The sequence below is a fragment of the Lotus japonicus genome, chromosome 6, assembly GCF_012489685.1.
Source record: "Lotus japonicus ecotype B-129 chromosome 6, LjGifu_v1.2".
NCBI lineage: Eukaryota > Viridiplantae > Streptophyta > Magnoliopsida > Fabales > Fabaceae > Lotus > Lotus japonicus.
The window spans coordinates 19,329,030-19,346,973 of NC_080046.1; the positions used below are offsets into that span (position 1 = coordinate 19,329,030).

At 34.9% G+C, this 17,944-nt stretch overlaps 2 protein-coding genes across 4 annotated transcripts; one reads left to right on the forward strand and one right to left on the reverse strand.

Moving 5' to 3' along the window:
- The first annotated feature begins 6,853 nt into the window (after positions 1–6,853).
- On the forward strand, positions 6,854–7,826 carry LOC130723717 (protein MIZU-KUSSEI 1-like). Its single transcript, XM_057574842.1, has one exon. The coding sequence runs from the start codon at positions 6,918–6,920 to the stop codon at positions 7,683–7,685; it is 768 nt and encodes a 255-aa protein (XP_057430825.1). The 5' UTR covers positions 6,854–6,917; the 3' UTR covers positions 7,686–7,826.
- Positions 7,827–10,562: 2,736 nt separating this feature from the next.
- LOC130722517 (probable glucan 1,3-beta-glucosidase A) lies at positions 10,563–15,803 on the reverse strand. Of its 3 annotated transcripts, none has more exons than XM_057573264.1 (10): positions 15,244–15,803; positions 15,025–15,140; positions 14,797–14,916; positions 13,735–13,920; positions 13,310–13,468; positions 12,691–12,860; positions 12,441–12,596; positions 11,421–11,773; positions 10,924–11,103; positions 10,563–10,831 (listed from the first exon to the last, which is right to left on the reverse strand). In XM_057573264.1, exons 1-10 carry the CDS (start codon positions 15,317–15,319, stop codon positions 10,746–10,748), a joined length of 1,602 nt encoding a protein of 533 aa, XP_057429247.1. In that variant the 5' UTR covers positions 15,320–15,803; the 3' UTR covers positions 10,563–10,745. The 3 variants fall into 3 exon arrangements, with proteins under 3 accessions (XP_057429247.1, XP_057429246.1, XP_057429248.1); XM_057573263.1 differs by having other exon boundaries at positions 10,563–10,847; XM_057573265.1 differs by having other exon boundaries at positions 10,563–10,847; positions 15,239–15,803.
- Between the last annotated feature and the right edge of the window lie 2,141 nt (positions 15,804–17,944).

Sequence of the window (17,944 nt, forward strand, 5' to 3'; positions counted from 1 at the left end):
CTTGTACTCAAGCGGAACCTCAGAGGCCATCATTTTGGGCCTGTGCTCTTAAGTCTCAGAGCCCTATTGCCCATGGTCAAACAACCATCGACTCTGATACCACTGTTGGGCCAGATAAAGGACCAAACAAAGGAGATAGTTTAAAATTAGGGGATAAAACTCCATAATCGGACTTTTAAAGAGCAAACCACAAGTGGATCAGACACCACATATTTCACCAAAACCTGAAGGAAATGGGTGGACGGGTCCTCACACTTTCAAACCACTCATACTTATCCTTATCTTCCAATGTGAGACTTACTCACACTTGATACACAACAATCTCCCCCTCAAGTACTGTGAGTCAATCTCAATTGAAAGTTGGGCTTGTACTCAAACAGAACCTCGCATACCGTCATTCTAGGCATGTGCTCTTGAGTCTCAGAGGCCCATGACCTATGGTCAAACAACCATCAACTTTCATACCATTGTTGGGCTCAATAAAGGGCCAAACAAATGAGATAGTTTAAAATTTGGGGATAAATCTCCACATTGGACTTTAAAGAGCAAACCACAAGTGGATCAGACACCACATCTTTCACCTAAAACCTTAAGGCAATGGGTGTATGAGTCCTCACACTTATAAACCACTCAAACCTATCATTATCTTCCAATGTGAGACTTACTCACACTTGATACACAACAATAAAGTAAGACATAATGACTCAACTTCATGGCTATCACTTGTACCTTCTCCTCTTCTTTGTATTTGTGACTTGAAAATAGTTGTGCAATTTTTTACTCCCACTCAATGTCAGCTTTTGGGTTATTTCTCCCTTTGAAAGGTTGAATGTTAAGCTCTACTCTCTCGATTCTTTGCTCTCTTGTATCACCCTCATAATCTCTTCCCTTGAAGCCTCTCATATATAATTCTCATTATACTCCCTCAAAATCTTATCAAAAGCGCCTCCAATAACATTTTTTTTTGTCAATCCTCCAAGAACATTTTGTCATGTCCCTCAAGATGAAGGTTTCCTTCGTTCATTCCCATCAAAACTTGAATAAAGCACAAATAAAAGTGAAAGTAAAAATAAAAAGAATTTCACCACACTTCTCACGTGCTTACACTTCAATGAATGGCCTCACTCATGTTTAAACTCTTGCCTTTTTACACCCAAAACTCTGAGTTCATTATAAGTAAATCACAACCAATTCAATCCCAAAAATTCCCACAAACAATTTTTTTAGGAATCAATGACTCAAGAAATCAAAGATGAGACAACAACAAAATGAAAAATACTCAAGTAAACAAAGACGAAGTAAAAAAAAATTGGAAAAGAATGAAGAAAGATTTGTTTTCAGATGGTGTGCAAAGAATTGAAAGGAGAAAATTGCTATATTTTTTTTTATCAAACTTTCTCCTTTTTTTTTAGGGGTTGTCTAAATGACCAATGATAAAGTTTGGATTAAATAACCCATCATCCAATCACATTGGAGATAAATGAGTTGGCAATAAATTAATAAATAAAATATAGAAATTCCAACTCACTTATCTCCAATGTGATTTGATGATGGATTATTTAATCCAAACTTTATCATTGGTCATTTAGACAACCTTTTTCTTACTCTTATGTTTCTATTTCAACTTTTTTTAACTCCTTGTTTCAGATAATATATATTTTTTTTAAAACAGCAACCCTTTTTTCAATTGAACTTCAATTCACGAACTGCACACAACACTCCGATTTTTTTTTTTTAACCCGCACTTGATGTGAAGAAGAACAAATAACTAGAGTCAAGATTACAAAACAAATAAAACGAATAATTGTGGGGCCTTCTTCCAGCCCTTATCTTTCCATTTATATATTTTCAATTTTGTCAAGTTTTGAGTCCGTTTAATTTTGATCATATCTCGATTTATTTTTATCCTTTCTCGATGATTCTTAATTCTAATTAAATTGTCAGAAATTCGTCTTTCACCTCCTTTTGGAATCAGTAAATTCCAATTTGTAGCTCGAGTTATATCCAATCCTAGAAGAACCACGAAATTCAAGAGGTTTTAGGTGAAATCTCATCATTTGGTATTCAAGCATTTCGGAACCTCATCAAGTTGGAAGAAAATGTTAGTCTTGAGTTTCTAAAACGACCATTTTAAATAATATGTAAAATGTTAAAACAACAACCGTCTTGAAATGGAGAGAAATAATAAAACTGTTATGAAAAAGTATGTGATTCTATAATTTTTTTTTCTCCTACAATTTGTTGATCAACTGTGCAGAGCAGAATTCATGCAATTATCTAAAAAGGGTGGAATTTATCATGGGCCAGCTAAAATAGTGGCCTATCTATGAGGCCACTTAGTAAAAAAATTTAAAGATGATATAACCCCTAATGGATAAGAATATTTCTAAACTAAAATTATCCTCTTTCATATCTTCTCCGATTATGACAGCAAATTAAAACAACCTGATGGGGTTTCTGGTGCAGTGGGAAAAGATGGCGGTGGAAGCTGTAAAAGATTAAGACTAAAAGTACTAACACAAAGTCCATGAGGACCTGATTGTAATAAGATTAGTGTTAGTTGATTAGTTGGTTACAGCTGGATTTACAGCTGGCATTCAGTTAGTAGGTTAGAAAGTTTGTTACAGAATAATTGATGTATAAATAGATTGATCCAGTGTAAATTCTGATTATGTTGAATAAAACAAGAAATTCATCTTCTTCAACACTGAAATTTCTCTGTTGAATTCTTGGAGAAGCTTCCGGTGACAAGATGACTGTGAAAACGGAGCAATGGTTGAGCTCGTGATACTGGAATGAGGAGTACATAGCTTAATTATGGGAGGAAACTCAAATATGAGGAGAAGAAAAATCTAGATCTGATAAGAGTAAATTAAACCCATATCTGATGGATGGAACGAAGATCCACCTTCAAATTCCTTTCACTAGAAGCCGCTAATACTACACTTGTACGATGCAGTTAGTCTTTGGAAACCTAATGGAGAATGTCGGTTTTTAATTTATATAAATGCTTTGATGTTTTGGATCGATTTTGCATTGAGCTGAGTAAATTTCGTATGATGGTGTAGTTACTGAGGGAGATAACACAAGATAATGTTGTAAAGCTTGTGAATAATGTTCAATCATGCATACATGTTTCCATATCTAGCTTTCGATTATGCCGAACATGACTTCTATGTGAGTTGCAATTTTGTGAAACATAAACATGGCTTCTCTTAGCATTGAATTCTACTTAGGGACTTGACTTAGAATCGTTATTTTCTTAGCATGGAACTTGACTTGGAATCGTTATTTTCTTAGCATGGAATGTGAGATTTTTATTTCTCTTCGTAGCAGATTTGGGCGGTGAGGATGGTGTTGAAAAGGGTGAAAAATACGGAATAACATATAAGGTTATTTTTGTAATCTTTGTTTTTAATATTTTAATTAAATGTTTTGTTAAATAATAGCTCAAGTGGTAAGAGTTAGGAGACATATGAGTTGGGGTAATATCTTTTCGATTGATATAAAAAATTGAAAATTATTAATTCAATTAATATATCTTAAGACTGATTTTTTTTTTTCAAAAAAACACATTATTTTGGAACTATGATAACACGAGTTATGATATATACACACCTCTCCATTTCTTTTCCACCTTCATTTCTATCTTTTTTTTTTCTATAATCAAATCATTTATCACATCTTTACTTTCTCTCTCATTTCTTTCTATCTATCTCTTCCTCCACCTCTCCACACCTCATTTTAAAGGTGTGAAGATATAATTATTCATGATACCACCATGGTAAACAACCCGTCCATCATGGACCGGGTCCATGTTTGCTACTGCCTCTAAAAAGCTAGAACATATAAATATTTATATTCTGGCACATGTTAAATATTTGGAACAACAAAGTAATATTTTTAAACTATGAGTCATTTTTAGTAACCGGGACACATGGGAATGGAAATTGGCGAGACAAGAGTGGAGTAAACCAGACTAGAAAGCCAAAGCCATCAAATTTTGTTGTGGCTTCCACATAGCACGCTTGGCCCCCAAGGTTCCTTTTTCATGAAATTACAGGACGAAGAAATAGTGCACTTTTAATTTAAAGTCCCACACACACAAATAAATTGATGTTCTTTTCGGTAGTAGGGCCTCATAATTGAACAAAAGTGTAAGCAGCTACTGTATATATTTGTCGTGCATGAAGATATAAATATACTTATTCTATAGTAGTTGTTGAACAGGTGTGTTTTTTGAAGCTTTGTCGTTCAAAATCTAATAGACTAATCATTAGATCATGGCTACTTGATTGGTCTGTTGTGGTACGGAAAGCTCCAACGATCACAAATTTTCTCATCGCAGAAAACAAGTTCATCAACCAGGCATTAATAAGAAATGATACCCCAATTATTTGATCCATCGTGCTTAACCACTTGCGCAGCAAAATATACCCAAAAAAAATTAAAAGAGAAAATGAAGAAAAAAGTGCATAAATAAAAAAGAAAAGGAATCCACGTAACAAAGCAGGGCTTGTAAATGGTTGGAGTACCCATAGTACTCCCTTATATATCAATTTTGGCTTACCTAAAAAAAAAAAGAGGCATTGCATTTGTTTTGTCGGTGTCCACATGGATAAGTTCCAATCCGGAAACGCATTTCAAAAAAAAAAAAAAATTTCAATCCGGAAACGTATCTAAAAGGGTTGACATCTGAGTTAGCTTAAGTGAATGAGTTATGGGACACAAGAGTTATAATGGATTAAATGAGGAATAAGTCAAGGTTTAAACCCTAATGAAGAAACTAAAAAAAATCTGAAGAGCACAGCAATGACAGATTTGGTGAATCAATTCAAAAGAGCTAAAATTAGAATTTAAATACATAAATTAAAATATTTGTATCGGCAATGCACATATATTGGTACATAAAATATAAAGATTAAATTAATTCATATATATTTTAAATTTATTACCGCTTGTGTGGTAAATATACCAATTTTTTTTATAAGAAAATATACTACTCTCTGCGTTCTTTTTTAAATGTCATTCTAGCAAAAAGCTTTTCAACCAAGATAGTGGGTTATTAGAGTTCTTTTTCCCATTATGCCCTCTCACATCCTAATCATGAAGTTATAAAGTTTTCCACACTCTCTCATATCATTAAACCATTTATCATTCTTCCCTCCCTAATAGAAAAAACATTTATAACCTCCCTCCAATTCCAATGAAATAAACATTTAAGTTCCCTCCCATTCTTTTATTTGACAATTGGTAATTCTAATGTTTGTTACTAATTTTTTTTATAGAATTTTAACTCTTCAATTGATGAATCTTTTTCTTTGAAAAAAGAATTTAAATGTTAACACCTTTTTCTATGTAACTTTGAAAGCTTTTTTGGGTACTTTCATTGGAATTTAACTTCCACTTACTAGACAAGACTTTGAATTAATGTAATGAGAATTTAATTTCCACCTACTAGTAAGGGTATAATTGACAAGATGAACCTTAAAACATCAAAACGACAATTAAATAGGAACAAAAAATTTCTTCTAAAACGACACTTAAAAATGAACGGAAAGAGTAATAATTAGTAGTATAAAAGATTAATGATAAATAAATAGAGGCATATGAAATCTTAACTTAAATAGAAAAAAGTAAATATTATTAAGATCATGACCTCAAGTTTGCCTATAAATGAAGATTAAAACTCTAAGATTGCCACAAAATAATAAAAGGCAATGGAAAAAACTGAAACTATGAAAAATAAGGATTGCCTGAAACAAGTGAAAAGTATCCAAAAGTATTTAGAAGTTATTACCTGCCTAAAATATTTGTATTTAAAGGAAAACAATAAGTAAATTCGTGTCACTTCTGCCCTTCTTCAGCACTTCACAGGTCCAAGCTCAATAGGAGTGACTAGCCCAATATTCAGTTTGCTCAATTTGTTAGTCAGCTTCAGATCCTCGCAAGACCAATTTGTGGAGATAGATTTCCAACGCCATATCGTTTGTCTCATTATGATCACTGTACCTTTAGATTCAACCTATTTTAATGTTCAAAAAAAGATTCAACCTGTTTTGGTGAAAAGGGTCTAAAAAGATGAAATGTTAAACACTTTTTCATTAAAAACACAAATATGTTTAAGGATTAAGAACTCAATCAAATCATCAAAATAATGCACAAAAGAATATAATCAAGCTTAACATATCACAAATTAAATAAAATGCATAAATCATCTGTTATACACCAATATAAGATGAGTGAATCACCATTCTCCGTATCATCTAAGCAAAAAAATAATAGCAACTAATGGAAAGATAATAATGCATATTTTCAAGGAATAAAAACTAAAAAATGTTTTTTTAGGGACTAAAAGCAACACTTACAGACTTACTACATTTCTAGAACTAAAAACATATTACAGCAATAAAGTAATATAGTCCACGGTCATCATTTAGCGGAGTTGACAAATGGTTGGTTAAAATTTGAGATAAAATAGAATCTGGTCCAATTAAACTTAATTGATTTGATTTGGTTTGGTTTTCTTAAAGTAGTTCAGCAAATCTCAACCAACCGATCGATCTGATTTATATATTTTTTTTTTTGAACAGTGATTTATATTGGATTGGTGTGAGTATATAAAAAAGAATTATTTATCAATTTTGCATGTGTTAAAATATCTTCCTTAACTAGTCCACTGATCTTTCACAATCACAACTTGCCAAGTATTCAGTGATATGATCTGTACATAATAGAAAAATACTTTATATAGCTAATTAATTTCTATTGAAAAAGTCTTGGAAAAGAAGAGTAATAGCATCATGATCTAGCTGTTTCTAGCACTCAGGTAACACTATATAAGCGGTCCCTGAACCACACACATAAGAAGTACAACAACCAAGAAACAAATCTAACACCAAGTTACGGCAAAACACATGGCCTACATCGCCACGGTTGGTGGAAGAAGCATGACCAGCAGCGTGACCACAGTGGACTGTCAGAAACAAGTTCGATCATGGCGGCTCCTTCGTTCCCTCATGGAACTTCTAATCCCCACTTGCAATATTTGCACCTTCCAAGAAGAACAAAATCAAGACGCCAATGAAAAGCGTCTTCACAAACCATCAACAATGATGGTTTCGGGAGAGGCTCTCATGACCTCCACAACTATCACCGGCACTCTTCTTGGATCCCGCAAGGGAAAAGTCAGCTTCTGTATCCAGGCCAACGCTAACTCTACCGACCCGATTCTCTTCTTAGAGCTTTCGATTCCAACGAGCGTTTTAGCGAAGGAAATGAGAGGAGGGACGCTCAGGATCGTGCTAGAGAGTGCTAGTACTACTACTACTTCTACTACTACTCTATTTTCGACGCCTCTGTGGACCATGTATTGCAATGGGAGAAGGGTTGGGTATGCGGTTAACCGCAGGCCTTCAAATGCTGACTTTGAAGCGTTGACCGTGATGCGTTCCGTTGATGTTGGTACTGGTGTAATAAATCATGGCAAGGAATTTCATCATGAAGAGAATGATCAGGAGCTTACGTACCTCAGAGCAAACTTTCAAAGGGTTCGTGGCGGCTCCTCCACCTCCAGTTCCTCCTCCCACTGTGAATCGTTCCATTTGATTGATCCTGAAGGATTCATTGGCCAAGAGCTTAGTATTTTCTTTTTGAAATGCAGAACATCAAATAGAATAAGATAAGTTGCATACCTGTTGCATATGTCTTTAGAAGCTGCATAGATTCTTTAGTAATTAAGCGACTGCAAGTGATTAGGGTTAATTCTCTGTATCTCACATTCTCTTTCACAGCTATCAATGAGGCGAGTTGTGGAGCTGTTAGTATTTGATTCAGTGACTGCAGAGGGGACCTAGTCAAACTTGTTATAACTTATAACCCTAGTCTTTACCCATTATGAGCCAAGGGTTACGACACACACTTTAACCCACACCAGCTACTCAGGCCAGATTAAAAAGTATTACTTAATTAATAAAAGAGCTCAATGCACCTCGTCAGAATTATGAATTAACCAATTTTTCACAAACAAAATAACAATTGATTGCAGCCCAGAAAACGTTAGATAAATCAGACATTCTTCCACTTGGGAAAAATCAATTGTATGATTTTATTTTTAAAAAATATGTTTAAAAACAACTCTCGGGTTATGACTAATTTCTTAAAATGTGGTAACACATAATTCCAGGTGCAGTATCTAAGTACGACTCTGTCTAACAAAAGCCAAACAATATGACAATTATCATATCCTTCATTGATGCAAAACCTTCCATGGTCAGAAATGTCACCGACTTTGTTGACTAGTCATTAGTGTGGAGTGTAGCAAGAAAATAGCATGTCAATGTGATCCAACAACCATACTTCTATTTTCTTTGTCAGTCCTAACAACTTCTCTCAAATGTCGTAAAGCCAAAGAAATTGTCTATTTTTATAAATCATTGTGTCTCAGCTTCAATATGGCATTGACCACCGGCATAGTTGTCCCAACGACACCGAGCTCAACATTATAATTGTGTCGGCCTCAACTCCAATTCGGCATCGACCACCGACATAGTGGTCCCAAAGACGTCGAGCTCAAAATTCTAATTGTGCCTCAGCTCCAATCTAACGTCGACCACCGACATAGTATTCTTAGTATTCTTAATGATGCCTAGCTAAAATACCAATTTCTCTTATATGCTTTAAAGCCAAAGAAATTATATGGTTAACCATCATGCCTAAGCTCCAAACTGGCGTTGACCACCAGCACACGTTGAGCTAAACTATCATTGTACCTTAAACTCTAAAGTCGACCACAGGCATGATGGTCCAACAACATAGAGTTCCAATTGTTAGGAAATAACACAATTAAAGAAGTAAAATAAACATTGAGCGCAATCAGCAACACAAGAATATAACATGGAAACTCCAAAATCGAAGAAAAAACCACGACCGTTGTCAAAACCGACAACCAGAGAATAAACACTATGTGAAAATTGTTACAACACATAGATTTTACTCTCAATCACCCCATGACCCTAGTACACTCACACTCTCCAAAGTGAATATTTAAACTACATCTCACAATACGCTAAAACAAGAGCATAAGAGAAAAAGAAAACACAAATATAAACTTAAAGTGTTTTAAGGTGCTACTGCTTTGGTGTTTCGGTGTGTTGAAACAAGGAGCTTGAGATCCCTATATAAAGCCTTGGACTCTCTTATTCTTCACTATTCTAAGCAATTTGGGACTTCTCCAAGATGCATTCTTTGATTTTTTTTCTCCTTCATTAGCAATGTGAGACTTACATTGCAATCAACCTCAACACCAATACGCCACATACCTCTAACTGGTGTCAACCACCGGCATGGCGCGATCCCAACAACACTAAGTCTCAATATGCCTAAGCTCCAAATGATGTCAATCACCGGCACAACGGTCCCAATGACGCCGAGCTAATTATTATTATTATTATTATTATTACTATTATTATTATTGTTATTATTATGATTCAGAAACATCTGAATGATAAGTTTTAGTTGAAACAAAAAGTTCTTTTTTTCCATCTCAGAAAAATAACTTAAGTTGCATATATATTAAATCTTTTATTTAATTTAGATCTCTGCAAATCAATTGCAGAGTAAAATATATTTATTCTATAATGATGTTCCATATGTCCATCTTATTTCTTATGACGACCATTACCCCTAAATTGAGGGGATTTTATATTTTGAGAACGTCGTTGTAAGAACTAATAAAGAGTATCACTGATTCCTAAATTTCTATCCTCACATGTAATTTAAAAACAAATTCAAAACTCATCAATTTACGAGAATTAAACTTTGCGAGGGCCGGAGTCTAAGACTAAAAAAAACTACAATCGGTTAACTTTTTTAAATTCTTGTAGGGGTCGTGGCCCCTACCTGCCCCTCCCTAGATACACCCCTACGACCCTACCTCAAATATATCTCTCTAATCTTTATTATCTTCTTTTATTACACTGGGCATATCCAACTTATGAGTAAAATTAGAGCCTCTAATTTTTTTAACACCAAAAAACTAAAAACTCTAGTTTTACTCATAAGTTGTAGCCGGATAATAATTATTATTAATTTTGGCAAAAATTAACCAATAGGAATAATAATTTTTTTTTTGAAAGAAAGAACCAATATGAATAATAATTCAAACATAGATATTAGATTAAATAGGAATCGGCGCTAAAATTACAGAATTAAATAAATAAACCATTTATTTAATCTGGGGTTTGACCGTACCAGTATCTTGTCGTGTTCAATTTCCGTTCTTCAAAGCACTGTACCTCCCAACGTGTGAGTACCAGTTCGGTTGAGGGTGTTGCTATTTCCACCACCTCATTTACTAACCACATCACTCGAGAGGTTTTAAATTTCAAAAGTACCCTTAATATGGGGATTCCGGAATTAATTTCATGAATGATTTAATTTAATTCTGTGATATGCTTTTGAAAACAAAGTTCTGAAATATAATTTGATTCCATTTCTTGAACATCAGACCTTACATATTGATTTATGGAATGTAACTTTGGATATCAAGCTTATCACTCTTATTTGCATAAAATACCGATCTGAAAATTGAGCCTTTTGCATGTTGAGAGTGCATACATATATATGAAGTGGTACTGGCACACACCCAACTTTATTGCATTCTATAATTTCCAACAATGTGAACAAAGTATATTAAAAAAATATATATAGCTACACCAAATATGCTTTCAGCCATTTAAGAAATTTCATAAAAAGGGAAGAAGAGAAAACCAGGTGAATGCTATTCCTAACAATCCTAAAGTGATAAAGTTCTGTTTGCTGGGTGAGTTGCCTGCAAAGATAAATAGCTGGCATCATTTTTTTTTAAATATCATAAATGTATATGCAATAGTGTGTGTGTTCCACCAAATCTGTATTGTTTACCTAATTGAAGATAGTTGTTCCTAATGTTCCATTCAAAATCCCAATGCACCCTGTCATTTTTTATAGTCCAATAACACCATCCAAAGGAAGCTTCATTGTAGACATCTAACTGCGCCCTTCCAAAGTCCTGATAATCTTTTTGTGATCCGCTTGTCACACTCCACTCATTCACCCACTCTCCTGAAATAAGCACAAGCTTTTAAGTTATATCAACCTTAAGATAAAAAGAAGACTTCACCAAATTATTTCATGCATGTCAGGAAAATGTTGGGTACACACCCAGAGTGAGAAAGGAAGTTAAGAGAGAGAAGTAATGAATGTGATATATAATGTGATGTGATAAAAAGAGATGGAGAAAAAATGTGGTGTATGTAGATAGAAAAATAGGGTGTATGTGGGGGTGTCTGTATTGTTTGGGTGTCTAAAGTATCATAACTGGTTTAAAATTGTGAAGCATCCAATGCACTACAAACAAACATTAAGGGGAGTTGCCTTACCAATGAAAACGAGTGGACCATTTGAATTGTTCAAGGCCTGCAATTGACCTTCCCTGCTTTTGTATATGTACTGTATGTTATCCTCAGCGCTCTTATTAACAAAAAATGTGTCAAAGAGATTGTAGAAATGTAAATCCAAAACTAAGTTGTGAGATCCTATGTTGGCTTGATAAAGTTCCATAGGATCTGCATTGCCAATTCTCTGGCAGATTATCACATAAGCTGATGACGAGTGTTTCCGAACAATTTGGTAGCCCTGTTTATAGTATGAAATTAAAGTATCTAATGGAACTGCGGGAGCAGATGGTTCATTCAAAAGCTCGATTCCCAGCAACGCAGGATGTCTTGCATATCTGCAAATGAGAATGTTTACTCAGTACTCAGTAGGGTCAAAACACAGATTCACATTGCTTTACCATAAAGCCAGAGAAGGGACTAAAATCTCGTATACGGAGACAGAGTCAAGCTGTTCCAATCTGCTAGAACCCATTTGGATGCAAACCAAAGAGAACTTACTGGAGCTTATCTAATGCATTTTTAGTAGATAAGCTCCACTAAACTCCAACAAGTCTGTATCAAAATAGGCTCATAGCATCCAACAGAAAAGGCCATTGCCACTTCATAGTAGGAAGCAACTTTAGGAGAGAAAAAAATAACGACTATTCTTTCTTTGTGATGAAATTCATAACAGTACTAGTGTACTACCCTAGAAAGAAATGGGACAGTAAAAAATTATAAAAGGGGGAATTATTTTAAAGGAAGCAAAAGCTGAATGATGCCTTCTAATTTTGCATGAAAATCCTACTTGGACACCATTCATAAATCTAAATTAAGTGTTTGGGTGTTAAACAATAATCTTCTTACTGCAAAAGAGCTGAATTAAATATATTTAGAGGATGAAATTACGACAAGCATGATATTTTATCTCCAAAGCAATATTCCAGGGTGCATGGTCATGGAAGCTGTTTATTACATAACAAGAACAATTTCTACATATATATTTGCAAACTTGAAACATACCTAGAAACCAAAAATTCAATAACATGTAATGACTCTGAAATGAAATCCGGAGAAGTCGGCCAGCCCGTAAATCCATCTCTGCTGGCACTATGTTCCATTCCATTTTGGGAACCAGGAGCAGCATGAAGGTCAATTATGCATTTTGTATCATATTCTCTGCAACATAATAATTAGGCATGTTGTCTAAAGGAAAAATGAAGTTTTAATCGTGTTCAAAACATTGAAGATAGTACGTAAAAGTAAAACCTACTGTGCCCATGAAAATGCATTATCTAGAGCTTCAAGACTTCCTCCAATAAATGGATCTGGAGGATCAGGGTCAAAAGCAATCCACCAACCAACTGGTATCCTCACAGTATTTATTCCATGTTTATTTAGAAATTTGAAATCCTCTATAGTGATAAAGCTATTTCTATGTCTCTGCAGTTACAAAAAGGTGAACAATAAAACTGGGAACACAATCTGGTTATTTTGTATTCTGTTTGTGATGGTTTCCATTAGAAAATATGTTGCATAAACGAAATAGATAAGTTGGAAAAGTGATGTTATACAAAACTATGTGCACAACACTACAATTACTTTCAGTGACTGGAAAAAAAAATCTAATGTCAACACTAAATGTTTAAACACAGTTGGCCTCCACAAATTTGCAACAAGATAGTCTATTAGCAAGTTTGGATCAACTTTCTTTCCTCATAATCAATTCTGGCACCCAGAAGCTACTCACATAACTTCTCCCCAAAATTGATTATGGCTTCAGAAACAATTGTAGGAGGTTTTCCAAACACGCACTCTGAATAAATTCTGTGAAAAAAATATCATGTTCAGCGAAGGCGTGATGTAGAGAATATTTACAACATATGGTTTACCTTAAGAACATCTTTTGCGGGATCATGCCCATATCCATTTGCTAGCTGGTAATCTCCACGTAAGTAATTTGCTACAATTACCATTTCAAAGGTGGCAGCATTGTTATCCCATCCTGGTGTGTCTGGATAGTCTGCTGTTAGCTGACCACCTGTGGTAGCCTATAAACAGTCGTCTTATCAATCATATGAATCTGTTAAAAGTTTAATGCCAATATGATATTATGCGGTAGAATAAATGGACATGCCATCTTAAAGAAAATGGTGGACAAATGACTTATATTTTACAGAAAGCCTGAAATGGTGGATTCTTCATAAAAACATATCTCATGCGGTTTTACAATAAAAGAGTCCAGTAGAAGAACATCATCATATTTTACATGTAAACAAATGGCTTCCAGTGTAGCAGAAACAAGAAGGATGAATACCTGCAGATACGCCCCGTTTTTTGTCTTGATGTGAATCCTGCTTTTCTCATTGCGCTCAATTTCATATGTCTCTAATGTTGAAGCTGATTTTGCTGTCGCAGAGACAGTGCACCCTCCACCATCACATGTAAGAAATTGGCCACCAGAGGTACGGAATTGAAATTCTGATTCAGATACTCTCCATAACTACAACAGGAAAAAGGACAATTTCTGATTATAACTTGGACATTTCCTCACATGACACTAGCAACTTAAATCATACAATTCCATCATCACGTTTGAAGTTCCAATAAGCTACTGGTTCTTACCATATTTATTCAGCTACACATGAAACTCTCACCCTCCCAAGTCCCAAGATATAATAGCATATGAGAGATGTTAATGAAAAAATACAGCTGGCCAAGAATTACAGCCAACTGCCAGTCTAGAATTACAGCCACTAGCATACAGTTTTCTTGTATTAGAACAGACCAGGACTAGAGAGCCTGAAAGCAACTCTTAAGTAAATCTAAAATAACGGCTGCTAGTCTGATTTCCTCCAAAACAACTATCACCAAAGAGTCGTGCCTTACTAGTATATCATCCTAAAATTCACTGAAAACGGGATAAAAGAGTAGAATGTAATACAACATATCACTTACTTTTTACTTATATTATTTCATAAAATTAATTTGTAAGACTAGAATTTCATCCTTTTGGTCTACTCTAATGCACTGAAACTATTATCTGCTGATAGACAAGTACCAAGTAAGAAAAGAAAATGAAGTGTTTCACTGGATAAGGTAAAATTTATCTTCAATGACAATGATTTGTTAGTTGTTTGAATCAGAAGAAGCATCTCTTAGGTGTTGTTTATATATTAGTTAAAGGTTTTTTAGGAAAGTATATAAAAAAAGAAATAATGAGGAGCTAATACTTAAAGATAGTTAAATATAGTAATTAGGATAGAATAATTCTGGAACAAAATTATTACAAGTAGATATCAAGTGTTGTTTTCAGCAACTGGACTGATTTCAAATTAAATCAAATCAGAAAAACATTGATTTACAATTGCCATCTTACCCTGAAGGTTTCCCATGAAGATGGGGCATCCCTGTCAACTGTCACATTCATTCCTCCACCATTCTCTGCAGATACATACCTCTCCAACGTCACCGACTTCAACTGCACCTCCGTCCCATCCTACATTTTTAAAAGTCAACAATTGAATCAGCCAGATAAGTCACTGAAACCCCAAAAGGATCCACTATTTCAAAGAAAAATTGAGGAAACAAAATTGTAGTGGCTCACAAGCATGTCTCCATTGGCAATGCCATCAAACAGTGAAGGCTTAATCCAACCTTCAATAACAAGCCAGCCTCCTAAGTTCACTCCTCTCACTTTAGAACCCCCATGTAACCCCTCCACTTGAACAAAAAAGCAAGTAAGACATTGAGTTCATAACATTGTCTGAAAAGAAAAAATAACTGATAAGGTGTGAAGCATTGAAGTTAGTGAAATTTACCTTACCTGAATATACTACAGAAATGATGAGACAACAACAAAATAAGAATGTGCACGTCCATTTGGTAAAAGCAATTCCCATCAAGAGTTAGAGCTTCAAAAGCACTCAAAGCCAAAGTTGCACTTGGAGTGAAACGGTGCAATTCCTTCCTTATCACCCAGTTAAGACCAAATTCAACTTTGTGAACAAACATGAGAAGAAGGTAATTTGAATTTTGGGATTGCTTCCACTCTCAATTTCTCAATTAATGAGGGAAAAGAGAAAATAATGTTAATAATAATGAAAAAAAGAATGTATGAGTTATATGTTGAAAAGAGAAGCCAGTGGAATACGGATGGAAGAAAAGAACAAGTTTGAGAATAAACATGAGAAGGGTTTTGGGATTGCTTCTCTCAGTTCCTCAATTGATGGAGGGAAGACAGAAATATAATAATAACAGACAATGATAAAAGAATACTTCTGTTATGTTGAAAAGAGAAACCAAGTGAAATAAGGATGGAAGAAAAGAACAACTTTGTAGAGAGGGAAAGGGTAGGGACATGCAGTTTGTAAACTATCAAAAGAAGTAGCTGACTCAAGGCTTCTAGAAGGAAGTTAACATAACAACATGACTATGTCTATTCCTATTCTTTATTCTGGAATGATCTTTTCTGATAAACTCTTAGTTATTTTGTACAGCTGTCTTCTATTCTAGAATCCTCTCACATCTTCCTTTTCTATGTAGAGCAGTGTATTTAGATGTGTGGTTTTCTATCTTTGAACAGTAGTTTTGAATGAATCAAATTCATCTCATATACTCAATCCTTTGTCTTCTTTTCCTTGTTTTATATTTTTGATATGGTATCAGAGCTCTGAATAGAGCTCTGGTAGCTACATTCAATATGACTGATCCAATTCAAGATCCAACTTCTCCTTATTATTTGCAATCCTCTGACGTTCCTAATCTCTCTATTTCTTCCATTGTTCTGGAAGGCCCCAACTATCATCAATGGTCACGATCAATGAAGATGGGCTTGATAACCAGAAACAAATTAGGATTTGTTGATGGGACCATACAACCTCCTGCACGTATCAATTCTCTCTACACTGCTTGGGAAAGGAACAACATGATGGTTGTTTCTTGGCTTCTGAGATCTCTATCACCAACCATATACCAGAGTGTGATATGGATGGACACTGCTTTTGCCATATGGAATGACTTGAAGGACAGATTTTCTCAAGGGGATATGCTTAGGGTAGCAGATTTGCAAGAGATGATTTCTTCATTCAAGCAAGGAGAGCTGACTGTGACAGATTACTTTACACAACTGAGGACCCTTTGGGATGAGCTTGACATTTTTCGCCCTCTACCTGCTTGTGTTTGTGCCTTCAAGTGCACATGCAGTGCAACTTCCAGCCATGCTATGTATAAAAGCCAAGATCAAGTCATTAAATTTCTGAGGGGACTAAATGACAATTACTCCACTGTGAAGACTCAGATTCTTTTGATGGATCCTTTACCTGCTCTAAATAAAGTTTTCTCTCTCGTTGTTCAGCAGGAAAGGCAGATTTTTGGTGAACAAGGTACTCTTTCACAGGCCTTAGCAGTAGCTGGAAGAGGAGGAAGAAATTTTAGAAACAACAATGCACGTAATTCTGGTTTTAATGCAGCAGGAAAAGGGAGCTATGGTCGAGGAAAGGGCATAAAAATATGCAGTCATATTGTGGTATACCTGGGCATACTGTGGATACATGTTATAAGAAACATGGTCCTCCACCACATCTTAAGTCTACAAAACAGAATCAAGATCATGGTTATGCCAATGCAGTGTACCAAAATATTAATTCTGATGTTGTTGAAAAGGATGAAAGTCCAAAGGATGAAGTGCAAAGTCACCAAACTGGCTTCACTGCAGAGCAGTATCAAGGATTAATGGCTTTACTCCAACAATCAAAAATCAACAACAACGCTTCAAATCAGGTTTCAGTTGTGCCTTCCACATCCTCAGCTCAGAAAGAGTCATCACATTCTGGTAACAAATCCTCTTCTTTTTCTTTTCCTTTTAGCATTTGGATACTTGATAGTGGAGCTACTGATCATATTAGCTCATCTCTTTCCCATTTTATCTCCTTTCATCAAATTAAGCCAATACATGTTCAGTTGCCAAATGGAAATAAGGCAACAGCAGATTATTCTGGTAGTATATTCTTGGATCAAAATCATGTGATACATGATGTTCTTTACATTCCTTGTTTCTCTTGCAATCTTTTGTCCATAGCTAAATTGACTGGTAATTTGTCTTGCATTCTAACTTTTGATTCCACTCATTGCCACATTCAGGACAAGAATTCATTGAAGATGATTGGTTCAGCTAGAGTGCATGATAGACTTTATATACTCAGGGTGCCTTCACAACAAAACCTTCAATTCATCAGGCCTTTAAAATCACCTGCCCACCTTGCTAATGCTGTTAGTTTTATTTCAAGTGATCATGAGACTCTTTGGCATTTTAGATTAGGACATGTTTCAAACAAGTGTATGGATATTATCAAATGCAAGTTTTCCTATGTGAAGAGTGATAAATCCTATGTTTGTGACATTTGTCATTATGCAAAGCAAAAAAGACTTCCATTTCCTGTTAGTGTTTCCAATACTGCTCACTGTTTTGATCTCATACATGTTGATTTATGGGGGCCATTTTCCATCCCATCTATTCATGGACATAA

Excerpts from the sequence above, each read along its gene's own strand:
- LOC130723717 (XM_057574842.1), top strand. The coding sequence starts at position 6,918 with ATGGCCTACATCGCCACGGTTGGTGGAAGAAGCATGACCAGCAGCGTG.
- LOC130722517 (XM_057573263.1), bottom strand. The coding sequence starts at position 15,319 with ATGGGAATTGCTTTTACCAAATGGACGTGCACATTCTTATTTTGTTGT. Across the intron at positions 13,469-13,734 it reads AAAACGGGGCGTATCTGCAG|GCTACCACAGGTGGTCAGCT; the intron begins GTATTCATCCTT and ends GACTGTTTATAG. Across the intron at positions 11,774-12,440 it reads ATTGAATTTTTGGTTTCTAG|ATATGCAAGACATCCTGCGT; the intron begins GTATGTTTCAAG and ends TCTCATTTGCAG.